We start from the raw sequence: 27,971 nt of genomic DNA, 5'->3' as shown, positions 1-27,971 counted from the left end.
AGAGACTCAAAACAGCACCATGGTAGGGATGTGACGGTGAGGAAATTTTCCCACCGGTTAATTGATGTGTGACAACACCGGTAATACCGGTATCACCGGCGGAGGCTTTTAAATCACTAATTCTATCTAACCGAAAGTAACATGCACACGACCGCTCTGAACTGAAAACGCACCAGTGTTGCATATTCACACACCGTGAATGACAGCTCGTCTGTAAATGCGCGCTCTGTGAGGCCATGGGTGCGTCTCAATCAGTTCCCTAGTTCAGTAGTCAGGGCACTGATCAAGCATTGATCAGTCTATGATTGAGATGCACGCCATGAATGAATAACAGTTCGTCCGTAAAGCCTTGTTTATACTCGGCGCGCCCGCACGAGCGCGAGGGTGCGCGCTGCAAATTTTGTGCGGCCGTGCACATTTTACTTTCGGTTTTGAATTAGCGCCAATTCGGCTGCGGGTTGCTTGAATTGTGGGTTCATTAGCCTATTATTTTTAATGAAAAACACAACAACAAAACAAATGACAAACTCCCTTAAATAGGCGCTTTTACGTTTCGCTTTGAAACCAAATCTTCCACGATCATCTCAGTCAGCTCCTCACTCTTAAATCTGATGAATGACTCCTGCCGCTGCCGAGACTCACGGTCAGATCCTGCTTTATTAAGCAGATACGTTAAGTTTTTATTTGTATTGTCTGTTCTCTAACTGAACTAAATTATTTTATTACTATAAAAAAATCAAAAAGACGGTGGGCAGTGCCACGGTGGCCAAGTGATGTAACCGGTGTTGAGTCTGGACACCGGTAACACCGGCAACACCGACTATCGTAGCAAGCCTACACCATGGCTGTGAGTTTGAGGGCCTTTCTTCATTCACTCACTCAGAGCAAAAATGCAACCTGTAACACTGGTGCCATGACCAAGATGAGGCAATGTGATGAGCATGGGAACATCTAGTTTATAAGTTACTTTGCACTGCACAGGTCAACCCACTTGATTCAACTGCTACTATCTCCAGCTCCCATACTAAAAATCCAAATTTTGCTTCATGCAAATGTGAGGTCGATATTAGACATAAGACAATGCACGTGACATCATCTCTTTAGACATTCAATGATCAAAACGCATTTATAAAATAGACAACTCCAACTATAAATTCTCTGATCAAATTCAATTCTGCATTAATGTGCCACGTTGCTACATTTCTAAAGCTCCTGGCGTTCCTGTAGAGCAGAGTGGCCAAGGTTCAATTCCCAGAGAAGGCAAAAAACGAAAAAAGTTCAGGTATTCAAAGCGGTTTCCATAGACATTCTACACTCATCTCATGTAGCCAGACCTTGAGACTGACGGCAGAAGGTCTGGGCTCGCAGCTTCGTTTGCCAAGGACCGCCCAGAGGCCGTTTGACCGACATGTAAAGCAACCAAGCACAAGTTTGTTTTGTTCTGCGTCATGTTTAGCGGCGTGAAAATGTAAAGTTCATGTCCCTACGATAACAGACTGGCATGCATCTAATAAATGACTCATTCAAGAACTCTGAAAACTTCACATACTTTAGAAAATATCCTGATATGTGCTCATTTTTACAGTTGTAAACAACACGGCTTTCTTCTTCCATGAGGGGGTGTAATTCAACCAATCAGATGACGACTTTGAAACCCCCAAAGGGTTTTGCCATTTTGTGTTCAGAGAAGCCCTTCAGATACAAAGCGATTTGCGCTACGCTGGCCAGAGCAAAGTAGGTGGAGTTTTCAAAAGCCCTTACATACCCCTTTTCCACCAAAGCAGTGCTGGTGCTAGTTCAGAGCCAGAGCCAGTTTCAAATCGGTTCTTTGTGTTTCCACACCCAAAGCACCAACTCCGAGCCAGGAAAAGTGGTTCTTAAGTAGCATCAAAACATTGCTGGTCTAGAAATAAGAACCGATTACGTCAGGCGCTGGGGGCGGGGTCAACAAGACGAACACAAACTTGTGACCGCCATTTTTGAAATAGCAGCTAATGGAGCTAATAGTTGCTGCTCATTTGTAATCTCCGTATATACAAATTACGGCGAATTACTCCTGTCAGAAACTGAAGCCTGCGCGCCTTGATCGCCCCCCGGTGGCTGGTCCCAGTATAGCTCCTAAACCCCACCTCTCCATGTATTAGAATGGACGCGAGACACACTAAACAATTCAATTACACTTCAAATAATTGTTTCCTTAAGATGGTTTCTGTCATTGTAGTTGTAGTTGTTTTTATTACAATGATTTCATTTCAAGTGTTCGTTTTTTAAATAAGCTAAGTTTTAGTGAGTTATTTAATGCTATAAAAACGGGCGGTGTGACGTCATGATTGACAGCTGAGATTGACAGCTTCTCTGAGTGAAGTTGTCAATGAGGCACTAACGGAATTTTTCGGGATTTTGGGGAGGAGATTGGAGCTTTAGCTTTAATTTTTACATTTCTATAACTGTTTATTTCACTCCAACATAATTAATTGTTCTGCATCTGTGAGAGTGTGGGCGGGATTTTGATAATTGCGCCTCTACTTCCTGCTCCGGTCCCGAGATCGCTACTGCGCAGACTCTGTCCCAAGATGTCAGCGCCGTGTGTGGGCCTACGAAAGCTTCAAATCTGGTCAGTGGAAGTCAATGAAGTCGCGTCGTCCATATTTTTTTACGGTCTATGATAGTAACGCAACGTTTGCATTGTTGATGGAAGGCTTGTTCGCAGTGGTGCTGTGCAGACCAATCGCCGTATGACAACGAGTCCAGCGAGAGCATACGACTCCTTATGCTTTTGATTCACTCATGTGGTTTTTATATCTCATACGTGGATCAGTCTGCGCAGCGCAGATGCATCTCGAACAAGCCTGGTGTGTTTGTTTCCCGCTGCCTTGCTAGCGTTGCTGAGAAAGATGAGACGTATACAGTGACGTAAGACCTGGTTCAAACCGGTTCTTAGAAGGCCAACTATGAACTGGGACTAGCACTGGCTCTGAACTAGCACCCCGTTCATTCGAAAGGGAATGGGGAGCTCTGGACGGTTGCAATTCTCAACCTCACCACTAGATAAAATTTACACAGTGCATCTTTAAATCAATATTAAGTTACCGAACACTTCCAGTTTCTGTTTGAAAACAAGCAAAAACATTTGAAAACAAGCCGTTTTCATAAATCAGAAATACAGGAAATCTATATACAGTATATAGCCTATATAGAGAGGTATTCAAATATTGAGTTTGATGGTGGGGTGATTTCAAAAAGGTTGAGAACCATTGGTCTCAGCTATGGAGTGAGCAAAATTTAAATATTAATTAAGTGTGCTGGGTTGACAGAAAATGAACTATTTAACATATTTAAAAATGTAAAAAAGTCACAGAGTGACTGATTTGAAAAGTTAATCATAAAATGAACAACAAAGTAACACATCACAAAAAAAGTTGCAGGTCTATTTCGCATTTACACTCCAAACCTTTATGCACAGATAATTTGACACATGTCCCAGATTGTTTGTTCAGTCTATTACCATCACTGCCAATAAGATTCCATTGCGCATTTAAATACAGTTGTCAATACAGCGCCCTCTGCTGTCAGAAAGTGAATGTGTTTCATTCAGGGCATGTCCTTTACTCGTTCCGCCATGTGCTCGACTCGTTGGGTTTTGTTTACATCAGTGCACGTTCCTCTTTGACGTATTGTTCATATTCAGGCGCTCATAGACGAGAAAGTGTCTCTCAGTTTGCAACTCGCAAAGCGAAGCAACAACACACATACGCATGGCCACGCGTCTCACAGCACGCGAATATTCACACAAAATTATATCAAAATGACTGTCTTGTTGAGTATCATCGTAAACATAGTCGGTTAGGTCTTTTAAATGAACATAAATATGAAATTTCAACACTTGAATGTTGCAAGTTTCATGAAAAAGCAACATTTTGAGCATTAAGGCCTGTTCACACCGGGACGATTTTCGCACGCGTTTATCACCGACGTTTAACGCCTCGTGACTAAACAATGGGCGCCAATGTGAGTGTTCACTAGGGCTGAACGATTAATTGCATTTGCGATAATATCGCGATATGATAAAACACGATTTCCTAACCGCAAAGGCTGCGATTACAGTCTGGTCACGTGACACGCGAGAGTAAAGTCTGCAGAAGAAGCAACTTGGCACGTTACACATGCCTGGCCTAAAAGAGGGAAAAACTGTTTGTGTTTGATCTATCTAATATTGTGTTGTTCATACTATAGGCTACAATAGAGGTGGGAGAAAAGATTCTTCTCCAATGATTCTGGATCGATTCTGAGCTTAGATTTTAACTGCAGGTGCGCGGTGGCGCTGTGTGTTTTAGAAACACCCGTATTCTGATTGCTTCCATTATCTCTCTCTTTCTCTCACACACATACACACACACACACACACACACACGAACCATAAAATAATATTTCATAACGTCCGGAACGGTTGACAGCGCGAATCGCAATGACATTCGCAGGCTTCTTTGCACAGGATGTGCGCTGTGAGAAACTTAGCTTTGATGTCACGCTTACAGAGTGTGTTCTCGCCCGCCGGTATTTTCCTTACAAACGCTCAACGAAGGCTTCATTCATGTCGTTAGGAATGCAGTGTGCTTGTATATTAAAAAATAAGTAACTCACTGACAGAAGGTTTTCCATTTCAAATGCTCACGCGGCGCTTTGTGAAGAGTGCTCGCGAGCACGCGTCTGTGTGAGTCTCAAAATGCTTTTATGACGCAAAATTAATTTAAACACCGTCAGTAATGTCTTAATGAATTAATCAGACAGGGCAAAAACATCTTATATTTCAAAAGAGATCTGTGCATTAGTGTGAATGCAGGTCTCCCGCTGTCTATGATGTCATGATTAATAATCAAACAACAGTAAAGCTGAGAAAGAGAAAAATCACTCACAGTTCAGACACTCTTAAATACAGAAAGCACTCTTTGTTCATTGCTTGTAATATGTTTTTTGTTCCTCTTTATGATTTACTAGCTTATATTTTGCAGCTATATTAGTTTATATATTTAAAATTATTAACATGCAATTGTTTTAATTAAAATGTTATAATGTCCTAGTAATTTTAAAAAGCTTATAATTACATATATCATAATAAAAAACATTTTAAGTTTTTAATAAATTAATAAGATTAATTAATAAGGAAAAAGTTCAAGAATTGTTTTGGAATCGGATCGTGACTCCCAGAATCGGAATCGGATCGTGAGGTACCAATTAAAGATTTCCACCATTACTATACAATGATGTATTGTTGAATAATACAGAAGATAAAGAGTTTAAAAAATAAATTGCATATTAAATCGCAATCGCAATATTGGTAAAAAAAATAAAAAAAAACATTCGCAATTAGATTTTTTTCCAAAATCGTTCAGCCCTAGTGTTCACACCGACACGTAAAACGCCAGGCGTAAAAGCGTCATTTAAAAAAAAACGCCTCGGGTTAGTTTTTTTATTTTGACGCGGCGCGTTAAAAACTGGCCGACCAATGAGATCAGCGCTTTTGTTCACGTGCCTGGAGCTGCTGAAGTGACAGTAAAACACGACTGGGTGGCGCTCAAGCACAAAATCGGTCTTGCCGAGCACACATTGATACGAAGAAGAAGTAGTAAGTAGACAAAGAAGAAGAGGAGCTGCTAATGCTGCTTGCCAGTTAGCAAAAAGTGTGTGAATGGTTTTGCCATAGACATAATATATCTGTGGTTTTGGCAAGCACGTAAATACTGTCTCTCTTCTTCTTCTGTGTGACAAGCGAGTGTCAGAAGCGTAAGTGCCGCAGCACCACCTTGTGTACCGGGAGCGCATCTACTGAATGTGCACGTTCACTCTGTGCATCGCCAGTGAAAATCGATTGGGTGTGAACACTCAAGACGCGCCGAAAAACGTCACGAAAAACGCTGGCGATAAGCGCGTGCGATATTCGTCCAGGTGAGTACAGGCCTTTAAGCTGAGAAAATCACGTTTTTGTAAAAGACTAACATTACGTCCGAACGATGAACAAAACACAGGTGTTGTAGATCAAGTTTATCAACACCCCAAAGCTTCACAGTCCTATTACTTGTCCTGGGTTGACACTTCACTCAATAACATTAGGCAGTTGTGATTTATATGCGGTTTAATGTTGATGATCACGTTATTTTACATATGCATCTGCTTCAAGGGGGTAATCCAGCCCCCGGAAAGCGTACCTTCCATAGGGGCAGCCAGCCATTGCTAACCAAGCCATCCCATAGCATTCCATTGACTCCCATTCATTTTGGCCTCACTTTGACAGCGAATGTCTTTACATCTGAGGCATTTAAAGACTCCATTTGTCCATTGTTTATTTCTAAACAAACACGACAATGAATAAAATGCTCCATTACCTTGTACACTATCGCCCCGTAGAAGCCATTTTTGTAAAAAATAGGCTAACGATTGCATCATAACCACGCAACTCCGTCGCGCTGTAATGTATAGACCCGAGGAGAAGCTCGTAGGCAATCTTTTACTGTCTATGAGGCAATCGGGGGGACGTGGAGGCATTAATGCCGATAGAGATGTCGCAAATCCTGTTTCATTCATCAAAAGTTGCTCCTGCTCACTCTCTCGGTCTCTACAAGATTCGGCGATTCAGAATTCCCTTTGCACAACTACTAGAACACATACAACGGTCGGACAGGTTGCTCACGTCACATCTATGTCGTCAAGCTCAGTCTGAGGCTGCGCAGTACGCTCAGCCATCAGGAAGTGAGTGTCTAGGTGGTCGCTGTGTTCATTTCTTTACAGAATCGCCTGATCAAAACACAGCCGAAGAAGCAGCAACGTGCGATATCATGTGTAAGCAGATCATGGACAGTAACTTGTCCAGGAGATGCGCTACAGCGCCCCCTACCGTATAACAGTGAACACATGGAAAGCCGGAAAATATCGTCATTTGTTTTCTCGATATTCATATAGCAAAAGACAAAACAAATAACTGAATAACTTTTAATAAGGGTTAATCTATATTTATATGCAGTAACATATAATTGTATGCAGACTATGTAGTGATATTTTACATTTGATTTCTATGTTTGTACCTGACAATCTAGTTTAGACCTATTTGTATATGCTTGTTCTGCAGTATTTATTTGTACTTTTGGTCGTAATTTGATTATTTGTTCTTATTTTATTACTGACTGTCTTTAACAATAGAAAAAAAATTATCTGAGTTAGGATATTAGTTTTTAGAGTCATAACCTTATTTATTAAGGTTACATGGCTCAAAAACTATACTAGGCCTATTTTATTTTATTTATCAGTTTTCTTGTGGTGGGGCCAGTGAAAATTCTGGCAGGGCAAGTAAAAATTTGAACCCCTGAAAAAAATCCTTAGCATTGAGCCCTGAAATATACCCAAAAGTGCATTTCTTTGTGATTTTAAAATACTTGAAGGAAACGAGTCACTTTCAGTAGTTATTGTCTATGGGGCAGATTTCTGCTTGTTGTACATCAGATACAGATAAATTAACACAGTAGTAGACCTACATTACATTTATTTGAATGGATTAATGAGAGAGTGATTGTGAATTACTCATACCGTCTCTATTCTTTATGAAGCTGTGGTTTGTACTTAAAAAGGTAGTAAAATATATGCCTATTAGGGCTGGGCAATTTAATCGATTCTGCGATATAAATCGATATTTTTTCTCCCAAGAAAGTATCGATGTTTAAGCCGCGAGTATCGATACATACATAAGTCCCATTCAAATCCCCGTGTTTACCCCCATTTGCGTTGCAGGAAGAGCGATTTGGTCAGCCAGCCGCTAGTACCGCTGTAGAGCAAGTTAACTTACCCGTCCCGTACTACTAACTTTACGCCGACGTCTACCTCTTGTTGTTTACGGAGTCAGAGCGAGGAGATTTAAATAAATGGCGGCGAATATAAATCCAGCGCCTTCATGCTTAAAAGCAGATGTGTGGGAGCACTTTGGGTTTAAAAAGAAGAAGGAAAGCGACGACTTAGACTCAGGGGTCAACAACATGAGTTGCCCGCAAGGACCACACGAGTTGCCCGCGGGTCTGTTCTAAAAATAGCTCACCATAGCGTTCAGCCGCTTCCGTGTTCATTTAAGCGCAGGGCTCCAGACCGAAGCCGAATATATACTAGTATCTGTAAATAATAAACTGCAAAATACTATTTAAATATTACTCCTGCATGTTCTGCGTCTGTGTGGATGACGAGCGCCGCGCGCGCACTCGCTCTTGTAGTCTCTGCCGACCGTCACTTCATGAGAATTTACCGTTTCATTTGAGAAAACTGGTTGCGTCTCATTCTGCTCCTGGTTCAGTAGTCAGGGCACTGATCAGGACATGAGTCAATGGGCTGATCCCTGATCAGTGCCCTGACTGAACTAGGGACTGAATGACTGAGACACGCACCCACTGTCATATCATCATGAACACAGACACTGGTAATCACGGCAACCCGTCAAAATAAAAGTTCGGTTTAACGTGAAGAGATTGACTACAGATTGTAACCTACAGTACATTTAGCTATGTCTCTATGTAATAATAATACGTCTCTACTAATAATAATAATTATGAAATAAATAATACTAATTATATAATTATTAATGGTTGCTTATTTTTCACTTGATCTTTCATTTATAAACAATGTTTACTTTTAAACAGCATACAGCCTTTACATGTTTATGTATTATTTACTTATGATTATCATATATAATAAAACATTTATTTAAAAAAAAAAATAGTGGTATTGTACCGACTACTGGAACTACTACTATACTCTTTCAGGTGTAAAACAGTTTGGATAGCTGTTAATATGAGAATTATGATGCATTATTTAAGAGTTTTAAGTATCATATAACATGAGTAGCTCTCTTTGACTTTCTTTTTAAAAAAGTAGCTCTCAAATGAAAAAAAGACCCTTGACTTAGACAAAGCATCGCGGTTGGTTTGCAAGCTGTGTGACACAAACGTGAAATACTCTGGAAATACTACCAAACGTCAGTGTCAAGCTAAAAAAGCTGTCAAAGAAACTGTTCAGAACAGGCCACTTGCTGCAATTTTTAAAACTCCATTGTTAATTGCAATACTGCACTTTATTTACTTTTCAAAGGCTTGTAAGCTACAGTTTGCACTGTTTCAATAAATGGAACTAATTTTCTCAACACATCTTTGATTCATTTTCTCCAGCATTTGCAAGCTGTAGACTCTCTGTCCAGTCAGAGACATATTGTGTAATTGATGATTTTAGTTTTCAGTTCAGTTAATTCAATCCAAGTAAATGAAACACTCACAAGATGTCACCAAAATCACTCTGTCCCCTTTAAATCTTTCAGAAAATGATGTAAGTGTATTGAATTATATCGAATCGTATCGAATCGTATCATTGGCTGAATATCGTGATATATATCGTATCGTGAGCTGAATATCGTGTATCGTATCGTATCGTGAGATAAGTGTATCGCTACAGCCCTAATGCCTATAACGGTTGAGTTTCTAAGCTACTTTAGTGACTTTACTTTAGTCACAGGACAGTGTTGACACTGCGTTTCTGCGCGCGATCTTCACGTGATGTGCGAGCTTCTGTCTGAATGTTCGTTTGTCACAATATATCAGGCATTAGTTCAACATAATACACATCTGATGGTCTAAAAGCGCTTCAATGTTCAAACTGGCAGGCCTTAAAACACATACAAATGACAAAGCTTTGTGAGGACGCAGGTGAGAGAGGTCTGCCTTCAGGGCGCGCGCGTGTTGTCAGAGACGCGACACGGCTCGGCTCTTTGTGTCACAGAAAAAAGTTGAGCACTGAACGGAGAAGTTTTCAGTATTGTTGTTTTTGAATAGTGCTCAATCGCTTTAAATGTTCAAACTGGGAAGCTTTTAAACGCATTTACTTGGCAAACTTTATGAGGACGAAAGTGAAAGCGATCTGGCTTCGGGGGTTGCACGCGCCCTCTGTGTGTGTGTGTGTGTGTGTGTGTGTGGGGCAGCGCGTAGGCTATAAGAACAGCAATTAACTTATCTGTATAAACTGTGTAAAACATGCAGTTACTATAGAGATTCTGGGCATCTATAAACAAAGATAACTGCTCCTGCATCTCTGTGTGCCTGCAAACTGCACTTGATGTGACTGACGGGGCGGAGTCACGTGAAAACCAAAATAACCGACATGGGAAAAATACGTTGGTTAGAGGTTTTGAATTTCAGTTTCGATTAATCGTTCAGCCCTAGAACAAATACACAAATTAAAAATACAGTACTTTTTTTTTTTGGTAGGTCTAACAATAGGGTACAGAATCAGGTACAGAAATTAAATTATCAAACGTAAAATAATCCATTTTGTTAAAGCTACAAAAGTTATTCAGTCAAGAGCAGTGATTTTTGCTTTGTCTTTCGTTGTTTAATTACTATTAACGACAAAGACAGCAGCAGGTATATTAGGCTGCTGTCACTTTAAGAGCTAATGCATGGATCCAATATAAGAATACATATACATTTTCCTTCTTAAATGTTTACGTTAACTTAAGACTTAACCGACTGTATACTAGGATACTCGCCAAGATGGATATTTTGACATAATATTGTGTCTCTTTGTCCGTTCAAGCATTAACTGTCAATTCCACTCAATTCTGTCAAATGTATCAGAGCGTCTTTCTCACTGGCCCCGGGGCCATTTGGCAGTCCTTATTCTCAAGCACTGAACTCTTATGTCATATAAAAGCAGAATAAGTTTATGTTATGACACATAATTTTGTTGTTTAGTTTTGTTCCAATGACCTATATAGGAAACACTAGAATTAATCGTTATATTTCTGCTTTTAACAGAATGGCTGTGTTTCTATGTGGATCAAAGGTAATTTAGGTGATATGAAATATAGATACAACTGAATACACCCCATGTTTAAACTAAATATAGCCTAAAACAAAATACATTTTAAAAAATGTATTTGTAAAATAATGGTTACAAAGAAGGAAACCTGAAAATGTCTTAGCAACATCCCCAAGGGTACTCCCTAAGTTTGGACTTGTCCAGTCATTTCTAAAATGTCTACTGTATTTAATATATTATATGACTTCTATGATCAAATGCTAAGCATTAAGTACAGAATCCAGATACTGTGCTCATATACATCAGAGCGAATCTGCCACTGTGCCTGAATAAAAGAGCAGCTGCCAAACTATTACCAATGCAGATATTATAATAATAATTATTATTATTATCTGATGTGTCACATATCACTAGGATCCTCCCATTGGAAGCTACTCTCAAGCACCATGTGCTGTTTGCAGAGAAACTAGACGCATGTGTAAGCAGTCTTTATTCACAGGCAGGTGACATCCGAAATCTAGTGAGCTCTAGTGAACAACACAGACAGCATATTTGGGAATCAAAGGCACATATGATGATGTACAGACATGCTGTCTACGTAGGCAGCTCACTAGGTTGAGACAGGAATAAAAAGCAAGCACGTAACAAATGTCAGACTATACTTCAAATAAGTTTTGGTTTGATTCATACATACAAAATGACAATAATACAAATGTTCTATAATCAGATAATCAGGGCATACTGTTGTGTTTTTGGATACAAACTATAAAAAATTATTTGACGTACCATTAATAGTAATACAATGGATGGCATATAAAATATTAGATGGTAATAGCATACATCACTGTAACATGTTACCACTAGGGATGCACGATATATCGGCAACATATCGTTATCGGCCGATAAATGATTATTTTTGATGTTATCGTTATCGGTCCAATAAGAAAATTTGACCGATATAGTCAAGCCGATAGATAATGTATTATTTCCTTCAGCTGAGACGGACGCGCTGTCCACCATGATGGGTTTGAATTGCTCTAAATATGTTTGGAATCACTTCGAAAAGGAAAATACAGTTATGTGCAACATGTGCAGCGCAAGTCTTCTATAATCTACATAAAATGATAATGAGAATAGAATAGGCTGTAAAAGAGCGTTGTGTTTCAGCGCGTTTGTTGAGGGAAGAGCGCGCCCACGGAGTTACACCTTCATGACGAGCACAGTCAAGTTCGCTTGTGCATTCACAGCCTTTTGTGCCATTGTAAGTTGTAATATTATATTTATTATTATTCTGTGTATGTAATATCATATAGGATGCGTTTGGTTGAGTTAATAAACGATGCAGTAAAGCACTTCATTGTACCGGTCTTTAGCTTCAGCGCGCGCCCACGGAGTTACACCTTCATGACGAGCACAGTCAAGTTTGCTTGTGCATTCACAGCCTTTTGTGCCATTGTAAGTTGTAATATTATATTTATTATTTTGTGTATATAATCCCATATAGGATGCGTTTGGTTGAGTTCATTAACGATGCAGTAAAGCACTTCATTGTACCGGCGCGCGCATTTCCAACAGAAATGCACAGCATTAATAACTACTGGGACTGTCCTATACATAACGCAATGAGAATATTTCTGTTATAAAACGTAGTGAATTCTCTGGGTTTAGTTGTTTTTCAGCGCGCTGTTGTGGGAAGCGTCAACAACGCATTCTGACCAGCACAGTCAAGTTCGCTTGTGCATTCGCGTCATTTTAAGCATATGTAAGTCGTAATATTACGTTTTTGTAGTATAAACATCTGATTAAAGTCATATAGGATGTGTTTCGTTAAGTCAATAACCCGCAGTGCTTCACTGTACCGGTGATCATCTTAAGTTTCAGCACGCTCTCAAACAGGGGAAGAGCATCCACAGGAGTTATAACCCTTCACCTATGCGTGATTTTGTGCTAATATAAGTTGTAATATTATATTTATTTTATATAAATATCTGATTGTTCTCATATATGAAGCGTTTAGTTGTTAATTAAACTTCTAAGCGCTTCAGTTTATGGTTGTTCGTTCATTCTCTCCAGCTTCAGCGCGCTCTCAAACAGCAACATTATTCCTAATAGACTAGACTAATATTACAGATGTTTACTATTACTGTAATATTAAACATATTTTTTTTTTCAAAAACACAGAAGCATTATTTTTTATAATTAGCACTTTTATTGTTCTCGTATCATTTCCATCAACAATATGGTTTGATTAAAACCATTTCTTTATCGTCTGTGCGGAGGTTATTTCATGCACTTGCATTCTGATTCTTTATTATGCAGCCTAAGTAATGCTGTTCAATTACTTGTTTGCATTATTTAGGTATATTATTTTTATTTTTTAGACAATATAATTTTTGGTAACATTTTAGAAATAAGGTCTCATTTTATTAATGCATTAACTATCATGAACAAACAGAGAGCAATAACCTTTGTTTCTTTTAGTAATAAAATGTTTGTGTTTTGTAACAGTCCATTCACAGTTCTTACCTAATGTTAAAAGACACAACTTTGGGTCTGAATATGTTGAGATTAACATGAACTAATATTAATAAATCCTGTTGAAGTATTGTTCATTCATTGTTGGTTAACTAATACTAACAAAAATTAAACCTTATTGTAAAGTGTTAAAAAAAAAATTTGGCCATAGGAGTGTAAAATTAATTTGAAAAGGTAAGGAATCTCACACTGGTTCAAATAGGCTACTGTAGTGTATAGGTTTGATTTATGTTGAAGTGTTTGGGACATGGCTTTTAATGGTGAGCCTTTTGTTTTTGTAATCAGGCTCTCAGAGTTTATTAAAATTTGTATTTAGATTTATCGGCCAATATATCGGTTATCGGCTTTCAAATATTAAGAATTATCGGTTATCGGTATCGGCCAAAATGTTCATATCGGTGCATCCCTAGTTACCACCCAGGAGTTTTAATATAGGTAAAAATAAAAAGAGAAGCACACAACACGACACATTTTCTTCTTTAACATTCCCTTTACAAAAAAACTGTTGAAGTGCCATGGTACATGCCCAAAAACATGCAAATACAATTGTAGAATGTCCAAAAACATGATATTACTATGGCACCACCATGTCCAAAAGATTAGGTTAATACAGTGGTAATGACCTATGCTTACAGCATAAATTATGTCAGACGCATAACGATATTTCAATGTAAAGTCATATTTGCATGTTATTCGTTTTTGAAGTATCGCTACACTAGCTTATAAGTTCAAAACTGAAAGTCGTCACTGAGGTTCAGCCGACTTTTAAGTGCACTCAAAATGACTTTTAACAGGACAAATCTGTCTGAAGCCACATGATCAAGCCATAACTTTAATACTGAATCTCTTCCTTGTATCCAAACATACTGGTTTGACGAAGAACTGAATGTCTTCACAAAGGGAGCTAAAAATATAAACCTGTTTCCAGAAATAATAGAGAAAGATTCGTAAGCAATCACAGCTATGGCTTCACTGACACCAGCTAATGCTAAATCCAGACGTGCAAGTCATTCACTTGTGCTGGCCTGAAACATGACATGACTCAAGACGGCTCTCACACACACATACACACCCTAACACGAGCTCCAGAGTAGTCAGACTGAGCTCTGTAACCGCTTACCCACCTGAGTTCTGGCCTTCGGTCGTCATTCTAGCAGTGCTGGGTAACTTAAAGCAGAAAGCTTTAAAATGAAGTGTCTTAAAACAGGCCCAACCGAAGCCCTGACCTCTCCACGGGCTACCTGCGGGAACACACTCGCACTCACTCCCGCGGACGAGCAAGCCGCAGAAGGCCCGGCCTAGCACACAGGCCCAGCTCAATATCACACCAAGCGGCACCAAAGAAACGCCCTGTGCGCTACCGATGTGGCGTAAGTACATAAAAGGTTGCAAAATTCACGGCGGCCGCCATGATGAGTCTTTCCCAGTGCATTTGAATTGAAAACATGGCAACCCGCGGGTCAGCACTGGCCTACAATTCAAGCCAACGACGCAGCGATCGGCGGTTTTTTCGCACCTACCTTCATGTCGGGACATCCTACAGACAGTGACACAGCCCCTCCTCGGGCTCCCTAACGTCTATGAGTCGGAAAGGTGCCGCTAAAAACGAAATAAAAGTGGGACGCGGTCTTTCTTTCCTATTTTCTCTCTTGAAGATGGATCCGGGGCTTACTTCTCTCCGCTTCCCCCTCCCCGTCTGTCATCAAGCGACTGTGTGTGTGAGAGATGGACCGGGTGCGGACGAGGTCTGCCGGCAGGGGGCGCAGGACTCATCTACTTCTTCTTCTGTGGTGTTTGAAGGGCGGCAAACTCGTGTAGCTCTTCAATGGGTTTTCTGTTAGTGTTGACATCGCCATCTGCTGTAGCTAAAGATTTGTTTTATTATTATTCAAAACGTAGTAATATAGTGGACCCAAAAGTATTAGGACTTATTCATTCATAAACATTATGTGTGATTATATTGATTATTATCAAAGCAAGTGCTATTTATTTAGACCGCGTTTCTCAACCAAATTGGTTAGGTTTTAGGCCTAAATTATGTAAAATAGATTTACAGTTAAAAAAGAAAAAAATAAATAAAATAAAAAAAAAAGCTTTTGGACACTGTGGTTGTCAAAATGTATGAACTTGATGAGAACTTCTTGCAGCCAATAAAAAAACGAACAGCTGATTAAAAGTCATTGTAAAAATATCTTTGAAAACTGAAGTAAGTTCTAAAAAAAAGTCTAGCATAATTTGCTTACTGATGGTTTGACATTTTGTTATCAAATGCAGTGACACTCAGACATTTGAGTGTGGCTTGTTTGCTTCGATTTTTGGGGTCTGTAGAATTAAATTTTTATAGCCAAAAATAAGAAGCTATAAATATTACATTACAAAAATTATAACTGCATGGGTTACGTTGTGCCTAAAAAGTAAAGTTAGTCACAGAAAAGGTGCAGCATCATTTGTTTACAGATGGTTATACAGTATATTGTGTTTTCAAATATGATTCTCAGACATTTATACTGCAAGTGTGGTTTATGCACTTTGATTTATCGGGCCACTGTAGATTGAAAATGAACAATACAGAAAAATAGTCCTCACGATTAATGAATTAATAAATAAATTATATTAATTGTGTTTTAATAATTGTTAATTTAATAATAAATAAAATAAACAACTAGACTAATAAATAAAAACAAAAAATACACAATCTTCTAAAAACACTTATTTTGTGTTATGAATAGGCTTACACCATACATGCATATGGAACTTTTTTTTTTTTTTTTAAACAGGAATGGCATGTTTATTGCCCATGGCACAGTGATGGTATCTGATCATATACCATAATACATATGTATAATACATAATACTATAATACTTATGTGCCATGGGAACACATTCCTATATCATGATGACATGTTACTTTAAGTTACTACAATGAAACACATACAATTGAGCTGCCATTGTACCATGGTTCTCTGCAGTGCAGTTTGTTAGTATAGAGCAGAGGACTTTAACCTTTACAGACCCAAAGACCTCAGGCTCTCTGTCCACTTTTTTACAAACACCTTATTATAAATGTTTAACAGACAGTAATGGTTAGAGAGTTGGACTTGTAACCCGAAGGCCGTGGGTTCGAGTCTCAGTACTGGCAGGAAATGTAGGTGGGGGGAGTGTTCTCATTACCCACAACTGAGGTGCCCTTGAGGAAGGCACCTAAAAGAAAAAAAAGAAAAGAAAATGGCAGCCTACTGCTCCGGGTGTGTGTGTGTGTTCAGTACTCACTCCTGTGTATGTGCACTTGGATGGGTGAAATGCAGAGCACAAATTCTGAGTATGAGACACCATACTTGGTGTCACATCACTGTAACCTACAAACATCATTATATGATTATTAATTTATGAACAACAACTGACTTCACAACATTATATAATGCTTAATAGCTAGAAAGTTAGAAACTAATTAATAGTCATGTCATGAAAATATACAGTAAGAGCCAATGTTGGGGAAAGTTGCTTTTGAAAGTAATGCGTTACAATGTTGAGTGACCCCCTAATTGCATTACTTAGTTGCTTTTTATGGAAAGTAATGCATAACATTATTTTCTGTTACTTTTTTCTCACCTGCACTGGGCTTTAACAAAAAAAAAAAAAATATTATATTTTTGGCAAATGTAAAGGCCCTTTCACACAATGGTCCCTATCATACACCCGCCACAATGCTACACCAGTGTTTTTCTGTTAGTTTCAGCCCGACGCAGTTATCATTTTCACGTCCAGCGCCATGTTGTTTAAATAGCAAATGCACTGTGCTTAGATCGTTAAAATAGGGCCCTAAAAGTGAAACGAATGAGCCTCAGGCTGAAGGAAATGCAAATTTACTTCTGTACAGCGGAGGGCGCAGCTCAAACAAACCTTTCAGCTGTGCTGCAATTCTGGATCACAGAAAAATAGAAAGCAGGAGAAGAAAGTTAAAAAATACACAAATATGATGTTTATCTAAAGTCATTTTTGAATCTGATCATCAAAAGGTCAGCAGCAAAGACATTGGCTCATAAAGTGAGATTAAATACACAAAGTATGTTTGTATTATTTAAAATTGAATTACCTGCTTTTGTGCAAGTGAGATGAGTAAATGGATGCTCACATTAAGTCTACAACTAAATCATGTTTACACAGCGCTCACAACGCCTCTGCACCTTACACCCAATTTCTCTCAACATGGGGACAGGAGAGGTGTCAGTCAATGCATTACTTTACTAGTAACTTTGAAAAAAGTAATCTGATTGGGTGACTCAGGGGCGCCGCTAAGGAGGGGAAAGTTAGGACAATTCTACACTCTAAAAAAAAAAAGGTTCTATATGGCACCAAAAATAGTTATTGGCTCGTAATCATAGGGGAACCTTTTTTAGTGCTATATAGCACCATTTTTGGTGCTTCAGTGGTTCTTCAGCGGTTCTTCAGAGGTTCTTCACCGGTTCTTCACCGGTTCTTTGACTAAGGTGCTATATAGCACCTCTGAAGAACCACTGAAGCACCAAAATTGGTGCTATATAGCACTAAAAAAGGTTCCCTTATGATTACGAGACTTTTTTTTTAGAGTGTAAGGGCCCATGCACTTTTGGGGCCCCCAGAGATTGGTTTTATTAGTAGTAATGGTTTTATTAGTAGTAATAGTACTAGTAGTAATGTAATAGAAATTATAAATGTATAATCTACCAAAGAGTTGCAAATATAACAAAATGATGGCTTATTTCCAGCAAAATCCAGCAAAACGCTCCACTCACAAACCACTAACGCTCATGGGTAAAACGACATTTGCTCAAATCCCACTCCGACATGAAATTTATCTGTACTGTAAGAGAAAATGCATAATAAAATGTATTTAGTTTTATATTTATGTTTAAATGTTATAATGTAATTTTTTATGTCTATCGGTGTAGTCAATCTGTCAATGTTGATTATGAAAAGTGAACAGCATGAGTGAGAAAGGACACATCATAAGATGTGCAATGCCAGGAGACATGGAGTGGGTCAGACTTGATTGTGACCACTTCATTAAGTTTTGTTTTGTAGAAAGCCTTTCTTTAAAGTAAATTTCATTTTGTATAAATTGTATCTTTATTTTAATCAATGTTTCATCGACCAATTGGGGCATTCTGGGTTGAGTGAGCGGAGCTTAATTGGTCAGTATTATTAAATTGCAGACAAAGATTTTTGATAGCTAGGTTGGTGCGGTAGGGGGCCCAACATCATATTCTTTCATAGGGCCCAAAATTGCTAGCGGCTACTGGAGTGCCCAGTTAAAACCCCTGAGTATTAGATCAACAAGCTACATACATAAATAATAAATCACACCCATTCAGAACTTAAAAAGGGATCCAAACTAGATTGTTTTGCATTCTTTATTTCTGCAAGTAATATACATTGCTATCTTATTGGCATTTTTGAGTCCTTAGACATAGAAACAGGCAGATAAACAAAGTGGACACACTAGTGTCGTGTACAAAGTGACCGTCAAATGGCCTCCAATATCATTCTGTTAATTAGACAGCGAGTTTTATCTGTAAAATACAGTGCATTTAAAAAGACAATTGCAGCAGTTAAGATAAACATTCCTACATGCAAAACATGAACCCCTGTATATCAACATTACATTCCTTACATGTGATTATCAGATTATCAAACAGCATTCCCTCATACCATACATTACAAGCATGCGTTAAAGAATATTGAATTGGATCAAAACTCCTCCATGTTCTTCTGTGTGTGTTTTAAATCACAGATATCTTGAAGCACTGGATTCTGAGAGGAAGTCTATTGCCAGTAAGTCATTTAGATAAAACCCTGATAGTTTTGATTTATCTTAAAGGGACATCCCTAAATAAGCAGGACTTTAAATGAGATGGTGAAAGTGTACTTCAAATAAAGAACATTTTGGCACAAGGGAGTTTTTTTCATTGCAACGTTTTGTGTTGGATATGCCCATACCTCAACACAGATAGAGACATAAGTAAAGAAAGAAAAAAAATCACCATCTCTTTATTTAAACAAAGCACAATGTGCTTGTTGTCTAAGTTTAAAACAAATTGTTTAGTAGTATTACTAAAATATTAAATAACTTTGACTTATGAAATATAAAAACATGGTATAAGGCATTCAGTTGAAGCTTATGTAAAAGTTCAGTTCAATGTCCACATCTTTCTCTACCAGTGACCAATATTATGTAAAAAAAAAAAAATGCAGCACAAATGTGATTTATTCACCTAAAAAGCAACATATGCCCTTGAAAGTACTATGATAATTTGGCAATTATCTCAGCAAAAGCATGATGACAAATATCAACTGACGTACAGTAGATGTAATGATTTGGTTCTTCTCATTACCATCCAATGATGCTCATTCACTGTACAAAATCCGAATTGACGGACCTATCAAATGTTGGCATGATATGGCAACTGGCTGAGTCACAATGTGGGACATTTCTATAGACAAACAGTCCGCATGCAGACGAACCAAACAAAGCCCATCGTTTCTGTCCTTTAAGAGGCCCACTGCAAAAAGCAACATGTTCCTTTCATGATGGGAAGAAGTTTGAGTTCCAGTGAGGCTCAGTGGAGATCTAAGAGACTTCATTCTGAATCTGAGGCTGTTCAGTGTCTGGCTGATCCTCTGATGTCTTCTCTTTGACAGAGGAGGGGCTGCAGTCGGTTTTGTTGCCGTCTGGGTTGCTGTGGCTTCCTGCGCTGCCCAATCGAGATGAAGCTACCACCGCTTTGACCGCTGCCTGTGGAAACATAAGCATAGAGGTGTGCGTTGGGTTTAGAATTTGATTTTTATATCTAAGCACATTTTGCTGTACTAAGTGCTGCACGATAATGATTAAACTGATAAAAATGACAATTATTTGCTCAAAAATTATAATCAGGACTTAATTATTAATCACGATTATTAATCACAACTGTACATTTCATCAGAAATATTGAACTTTCATGTAAGCAAGAATCAAGAGAAGGCCAACTCATACGCAGGGTTTATTTAACCTCGTTTTACCTCAGTTTCCTGATTTAAAGGGGTGATGAATTGAGAAACCAACTTTCCTTAGAGCCTTTGGTATATAAAAGTTAATCGTGATATAAGAATGTGTTCCTGTAAGTTTCAGAGCTGAAAACGTCCTTGTTAGTCAAAGAAAAGCTTTTATTGACACCAGGCCCAGAAAACGAGAGATCTATCTGTTTATCTGTTTCTCGTTCTGTTCATGTTTGAGTTCTTTGTTCATCCTCTAGTCTGGTAATTAGTTCAGTTCTCTCCCTGTTTGTTCCAATGGGTCTAATTGATTGTGTTAGTTCAGTGTGTTTCATTAATTATCTCATCAGCTCCTCTGTTTGCCCTCACATATTTAAGCCCAATGTTTCTTTCTGTTCTTTTTTCTAGCTTACATCAGTGTGCTTGCGGCATGTTTTTTTCCTCATTGATGCTTCTATTTATAGTTTGGATTATTATATTAAAAGTCTCCTTGAATATATCTCCTTCGTTGTGCGCTTCAGTACTGCAACCACTTGTGACAACTACTTTGTAAACCTTAATAATGCATTCATTGGAGTAGGGTAAATTCAAATTAAACATTGTAATATTAACTTCAGTAAATCCGAACTGTGGTACTGTTTTTTTATTACGACAACAAAGAAAAACGTTTTTAATTGTAGCTCAGAGATTGCGTAAGTGCATTTATTCAGCAACCAAAATCACTAGCAATAAAGTCAAGATTCATGTTTGGATTTAATACAGCTCATCACGGAGAAGATTTGCTCGCAGATTTAGTTGCAGCAAATAGCACAAGCAGCCTCAAGAAGGATCTGGCTATTTAGCACTTTCATTTGAGCTGAATATTTCAATGGAGATCGGAAATTAAATAAAAATGTTTCCGAATAAATAGCCATCTGATTATGCTTCCGAGAGAAGTGGCAATCATGACTGTGATTAAAATACGATTAATCATGAAGTTGTAATGTTTTGTCTGAGGCCCTGTCCACACAAACACTTTCAATATTTGGCCATTCGTCCACACGCAAACGCAGTGTCCGGTCACTGAAACCAAACTTTTTTGAAAACTCCTGCCAGGGTGAATATTTATTAGAAACTCTGGTTACAGTGTTGTCGTGTGGACAGTGAAACCGGAGATTTTGGCTTGTTACGGCCCTTACGAAAATGAACCATGGTTTTATTATGGTAAAAGTGTAGTAAACATGTTTTGTTGGCTAATTGATTACCATTTATATAACCACAGTTTTACCACAAATACCATGGTTAAACTATAGTTAGAGTAGTAAAGCCATGGTTAATTTGTGATTGTGGTTTTTTGGTTTTATTTATAGTAAAACATTGTACGTCAAAACCAGGCTTCTGATTGGCCAACATGGCTTTACGGTTAGGGTTATATTGCCACCTGTTGGTTTGACATGTTCTTGACAGCGCTTCATAGCGTGTTTTTGCATTTTCATGTGGACGCAATTTTTTTTTAAATGGAGGAGGAAAAACTTGTGTACGTGTGGACTAGGCCTGAGTTTGTGTTTTGTTTGAGTTGTATTCTTGGTTGCTTTCCAGTTCTGTTACCTGCATTAGTTTCTGTGGTGATTTATTGTTTGATTCATTTGCAACACCTGTTTCTCGTTTCTTTTCATTGGTCTGCGTTTGTATACATTCGGCCCTGTCCCCACTGGCTCCCTTCAGCCCTTCGGCTTCTCCTTTGTTGACTTTATCTAACAACTCTGCTTCTAATTCGCCAGCTCCGCCAAGGTGTGGCAATCCCGTGGCACCACCTCAAGCCTCCGAGCCCCGGATTCCACCTCGCCCTGTCAACCCATCAGCTCCACCGTGGCCTGTCATCCATCTTAGGCTATGTCTACATTTATCTGGATACACTTTAAAACAGTGCTTTCGTTTCAAAATGCTCTCGTCCAACCAAGCATTTTCAACCGATCTCCAAAAGTTTCTCATCCACACTGAAACGTCGGAAACCGCATACTGCACATACGTAAAGCCTCATAAAAGATGATACAGACGGAACAGACATAATAAAGTTCTCATGCTCTTTTTCTGGCAGGATAATTTTATTTAGCAAAATATCTCACCATTTACTTTTTTTATATGTTTGGTTAAAAATGCAACTGCTTTCATGTTTTGCCACAGGACAGCAACTGCGAGTACATTTTATGTCATCTTTGCAGGACTGCGATATGAAGAGTGTACAAAGTAACATATCTTTAGCAACAGTGTGAAAGTGAATAGCACATAATAGGCAAAATAGCAGTAGAAACATACAGATCTATCAGTTCAATATTCGTCACATGACTAAGCATGTTTTCAAATACCTCCGTTTTCACAGTCCACACTACAATGCCTAAACGGCGTTTTCAAATTTTCCACTTGGAAAAGCGTTTTCAAAAAGCTCAGTTTTCACAGGACAAAAACGCTCTCTCAGTGTGGACGAAAGGCCATGGAGAGAAAAATTTACGTTTTCAAACGAAAAAATATTAGTGTGGACTAGGCCTTACTAGCTTACCTCCATTACACATATAAACCTAAGTTGCTTCAGTCAAGTAAGTGTTCATCTTGAAATATTATTAACAATATAAAAGTTATCCTTATGTTTACTAAAAATCCGTAAAGATTTAATAGCAAAAAGACACGTGTACCACAACCTAAAGGTGGACATTTTCACAATTATACTAAAACGCCTTTTACTTGCTGCAAAATTTTTTTTAAATAAAAATAATTATCAATCAAATATAAATTAAAATCAATCAGAAGGCATGTACTAGATTGTGTACAGATGTTTTGGCACATTTTTGATAATTTGAATAATTTAGAGGCCTTAGAATTTTGCACATCAAAGATGATATATTAGGCTTTAATGGTTAAAACCTTCATAAAAATGTGTCATTGAGCCAAAAAGCCTCAAACCTTGAGTTTTCTTCGAGCATTGAACTCCAGGAGTTTCTTCTGAGCAGTGTCCATATGGGTGAAGTTAACAGCCTTTCCAGTCACCCAGGGGTGCTGCAGTGCCTGCTGCGTCGTCAGCCGTTTCTTTGGATCCTGGACAATCAGTTTCTTCACCTATGGAGCCAAGAAAGACGAGTTACACTTTCAGTAACAATTTCAGGTTTCAAATGTAGACATCAGCAACCCTGAGCGTTCAAAATGGTTGACAGGCAGAGATGCTTCTGATTGGCTAAATGTTATTATTAGCTTTAAATAAAAAAAAGCCACATTTCCTTTTGTTTTTTATTGTTCTACAAAGATGTGTTTTTGGTGATCCAAAGACAAGTGGCCAGCACTAAATGTTTTTCTTTTGTTTTGCTAGCAAAATATGTATGTTGAGATAACCTTATCATTTTAAGTTAAATGTATAAATTAGTGTACTCAAATATTTCAAGTTAAGAACAACAATAATAATGTACAAAATAAAAAAAAATCTTACTTAAAGGGATAGTTCACCCAAAAATGAAAATTCTGTCATCATTTACTCACCCTCAAGTTGTTCCAAACCTGTATGAGTTTCTTTGTTCTGCTGAACACAAAAGAAGATATTTAGAAGAATGTTTGTAACCAAGCAGATAGAGCAACCATTGACTACCAAAAAATACTATGGTAGTCAATGGTTGCTCTGTCTGCTTTGTTACAACATTCTTCTAAATATCTTCTTTTGTGTTCAGCAGAACAAAGAAACTCATACAGGTTTGGAACAACTTGAGGGTGATTAAATGACAGAATTTTCCATTTTTGGATGAACTATCCCCTTTAAACTTTGAGTTTCTTAACTTAAAAAAAAATCTCATTAAATTGTTTTGAGTTCTGACAACCTGTTTGGGTGTACAGTGAAATAAATAACTCAAAATAAAAAAGTTAATTAACCAAATCTTTTATGTTAATTTCTATCAAAATGTACGAGTTAGCTAACTCTGTACTTCAAGTTAGGAGCAATTAACATGCATGAGTACTACAAACTCAAAACTTGATAATTCCGCTTACTTAAAATTAGGAAAATCATAACTCAAAAAACTTGATGTAACTGATTTTTTTGAGTTAGCCCAACTTATCCGGGTTTACAGTGTAACCCTAACCCTATAGTAAGTACTGTACATGTAGGCATGGTTTCACAAACAAATCTTAGATTAAGCCAGGATTACGCCTTAGTTCAATAAGGACCTTTTAGCTTTTATAAACATGCCTTAGAAAAAACATTACTGGTGTGCAGTGGTCTTGAGACAAAACAATGGCACTGACATATTTTAAGATGTGTCAGTGCAAAATGTTCTCAGTTAAAACAGCTCAAACATACATTTTAGTCTGGGACTAACTTAAGCTTTATCTGTGAAACTGGGCCGTAGTTATTTAATGTTACTGTAACAAGGGCACCTTAAAATAAAGTATAACCCAGAAAACATAAAAGGTGTTCATAAATGGTGTTTATAAAGAAAGTTATTACTTTTAGGATTTAAAATATGCACACTGTACCCAATGAAGGAATGCAGTTTTTGAATATGTGAAAATAATTGTTTTGCAACATAAAAATGTATTATAGCAATATTTTGTGTGTGCATTATAGTGATTTTACTATGGTTAAAGGGTGTTGTTAGGTTCAACATGTAGCAGATTTTATAAACTGGCAGTAACAGCAAAACAATAAAACATCACTTAAAAATACTTTATTAAGGGGGGTGGGTAACACAGTTTCAGGCAATTTCATGCTAATCTTGAGCACCTATAGAGTAGTATTGCATCCTTCATATCTCCGAAGAGTCTTTAGTTTTATCATATTTATAAAAGGCAGATGCACAATACATTGTTGGCATTATCCCTCCCTGGATAACTTTCTATTCAATATACGTTCATGTTGTTCACCCAAACAAAGCTTGTTGATGTGCTCTGCATGTGCTCATCTGGGAGAAGTGTCCATTTCAATTCCGAAATTATGACCTCACACAGGCTAATACTCTGAAAAAAACTTTCCGAAACGTATTCGAATCTGGAAGTTTATTTGGCACAGAAATACTCCGTCATACGTCCAACAAATTTTTGGAAATTTTGGCCAAGTTTAGCATAAGAATCCAACTCTTTAACAGTGTAAAAAAGGCAGAATGCATGAAATAGCATTAACCACCCACCCCTTAACAATAATAACCTCAATAAATAATTCCTCCACAAAATGATAAAGTTCATTAGAATAAATGTAGGCTGCCAAGCAACGTAGCAAATTGGTGGACTGAAATAGAATTGAACTGATGTGCACTCACAGGTGTGTGTTTAAAACAACACACAGTATGTGTTTTCTGCTTTAGTTGAGGATGGTGTTGTTTAAGTGATGCCAAATTAAATAACTAATCAGTTTTTACAACAAAAATTAATCAAAAACTTACTTTAGCTTTTCTTCTAAAACAAAAATGTTTTGACGCAATCTGTGTTGTAAAAAGCACTATATAAATGAAGGTGACATGACTTGTTTATTTCAGGGGCAAAAACGGATCATTCATTCATTAGAACAATATATTTTTTTAAATACTTAAAAGACAACAATGTTCCTCTGTGTGTGTGCTGTTTGTATACTTTTTTTAGGAGTTTATGAGGATTTTGTATATATTGAGATGTACTCACAAGGTCCTTGGCATTGAGAGACACATTGTCCCACCAGGGGGAGACAAATTCATATTCACAGTTCAGGATGCGTTTAAACATGTACTGGTCTCCTCTGTCATCAAAAAAGGGTTCAAAACCACATAACCTATAGATAGAACAGAAACAAAAACAATACTAGATTTAACAGCAACCTCATCAAAAATTAAGTAAAACAACATAAAATTCAGTAATATTGTGAAATGTTAGTACAATTTAAAATAACTTAACAGTTTAATGTATTTTGAAAAGTAATTTATTTCTGTGCTGGCAAAGCTGAATTTTCAGTAGCCATGACTTAAGTCTTTAGTGTCACATGATCTTCCAGAAATCAATGCTGATTTGGTTTTCAATCATTAATCATTTACATTTATATTACTTGATAAAATAAACAGTGAAAGTTCAATGAACATTTATTTGAAATAGAAATATTTCCTAAAATTATCAATGTCTATACTGTCACTTTTGGTAAATTTAACATATTCTTGCTGAATAAAAATATATTTCTTCACCCCAATGTTTTCAACATTGATAATAATAAGAAATGTTTCATGAGCACCAAATCAGCAAATTACAATTATTTCAGAAATTATCTTGTGACACTGAAGATTGGAGTAATGAAGGTGAAATGTAGCTTTGCTTCACAGGAATAATTTACATTGTAATATTTTACAATATTACTGTTTTTAATGTATTTGTAAGCAAATGAATGCAGCCTTGGTGAGCATCAGATAATTCTTTAAAAAAAGAAATCATAATTATTACAAACTTTTATTGCTAGTGTATACTTAGCATTTTAATATTTGCAGACAAATACTACATATTATTAATATAATAATATTAATATTGTAAATATTAAATAGATACAGGTGCTGGTCATATAAGTGGAATATCATCAAAAAGTTGATTTATTTCACTAATTCCATTCAAAAAGTGAAACTTGTATATTATATTAATTCATTACACACAGACTGATATATTTCAAATGTTTATTTATTTTAATTTTGATGATTATAACTGACAACTAAGGAAAATCCCAAATTCAGTATCTCAGAAAATTTGAATATTACTTAAGACCAATACAATGAAATTATTTTTAGAAATATTGGCCAACTGAAAAGTATGTACATGAAAAGTATGAGCAGCACTCAATACTTAGTTGGGGCTCCTTTTGCCTGAATTACTTCAGCAATGCGGCGTGGCATGGAGTCAATCAGTCTGTGGCACTGCTCAGGTGTTATGAGAGCCCAGGTTGCTCTGATAGTGGCCTTCAGCTCTTCTGCATTGTTGGGTCTGGCATATCGCATCTTCTTCGCATATTCACAATACCCCATAGATTTTCTATGGGGTTAAGGTCAGGTGAGTTCGCTGGCCAATTAAGAACATTTACATTTTACATTTACATTTATGCACTTGGCAGACGAACAGGGATACCATGAAGAACAAGGATACCATGGTCCTTAAACCAGGTACTGGTTGTTTTCCAAGTCCTGTTGGAAAATTAAATCTGCATCTCCATAAAATTGGTCAGCATCAGGAAGCATGAAGTGCTCTAAAACTTCCTGGTATACAGCTGCGTTGACCTTGGACCTCAGAAAACACAGTGGACCAACACCAGCAGATGAAATGGCACCCCAAACCATCACTGACTTTGGAAAATTTACACTGGACCTCAAGCAACGTGGATTGTGTGCCTCTCCTCTCTTCCTCCAGACTCTGGCACCCTGATTTCCAAAGGAAATGCAAAATTTACTTTCATCAGAGAACATAACTTTGGACCACTCAGCAGCAGTCGAGTCCTTTTTTGTCTTTAGGCCAGGCGAGACGCTTCTGACACTGTCTGTTGTTCAAGAGTGGCTTGACACAAGGAATGCGACAGCTGAAACCCATGTCTTGCATACGTCTGTGCGTAGTGGTTCTTGAAGCACTGACTCCAGCTCCAG

The 27,971-nt window shown here is 37.6% G+C and overlaps 2 protein-coding genes across 2 annotated transcripts in view; both read right to left on the bottom strand.

Annotated features, from left to right (window-relative positions):
• Positions 1–15,074, bottom strand: part of kcmf1 (potassium channel modulatory factor 1) — a gene marked incomplete at its 5' end in the record, with an annotated part of 56,544 nt that extends 41,470 nt beyond the window's left edge. The window contains 4 exon segments of the mRNA XM_079814537.1: positions 14,892–14,945; positions 14,948–15,010; positions 15,013–15,044; positions 15,046–15,074. Coding sequence (XP_079670663.1) covers positions 14,892–14,945; positions 14,948–15,010; positions 15,013–15,044; positions 15,046–15,074 — 178 coding nt within the window.
• Positions 15,075–18,744: 3,670 nt separating this feature from the next.
• Positions 18,745–27,971, bottom strand: part of camk4 (calcium/calmodulin-dependent protein kinase IV) — a 62,350-nt gene continuing 53,123 nt past the window's right edge. The window contains exons 10-12 of the mRNA XM_079814653.1: positions 26,011–26,137; positions 23,320–23,472; positions 18,745–20,143 (exon numbers count right to left, since the gene is read on the bottom strand). Coding sequence (XP_079670779.1) covers positions 19,979–20,143; positions 23,320–23,472; positions 26,011–26,137 — 445 coding nt within the window. The 3' untranslated portion in view covers positions 18,745–19,978. The remainder of the gene's footprint in view (positions 20,144–23,319; positions 23,473–26,010; positions 26,138–27,971) is intronic.

Source organism: Gobio gobio, assembly GCF_949357685.1.
Source record: "Gobio gobio genome assembly, chromosome: 4".
Classification (NCBI taxonomy): domain Eukaryota; kingdom Metazoa; phylum Chordata; class Actinopteri; order Cypriniformes; family Gobionidae; genus Gobio; species Gobio gobio.
The sequence above is the reverse complement of the archived record's forward strand: the minus strand, read 5'-3'. Positions and strand labels throughout refer to the sequence as shown.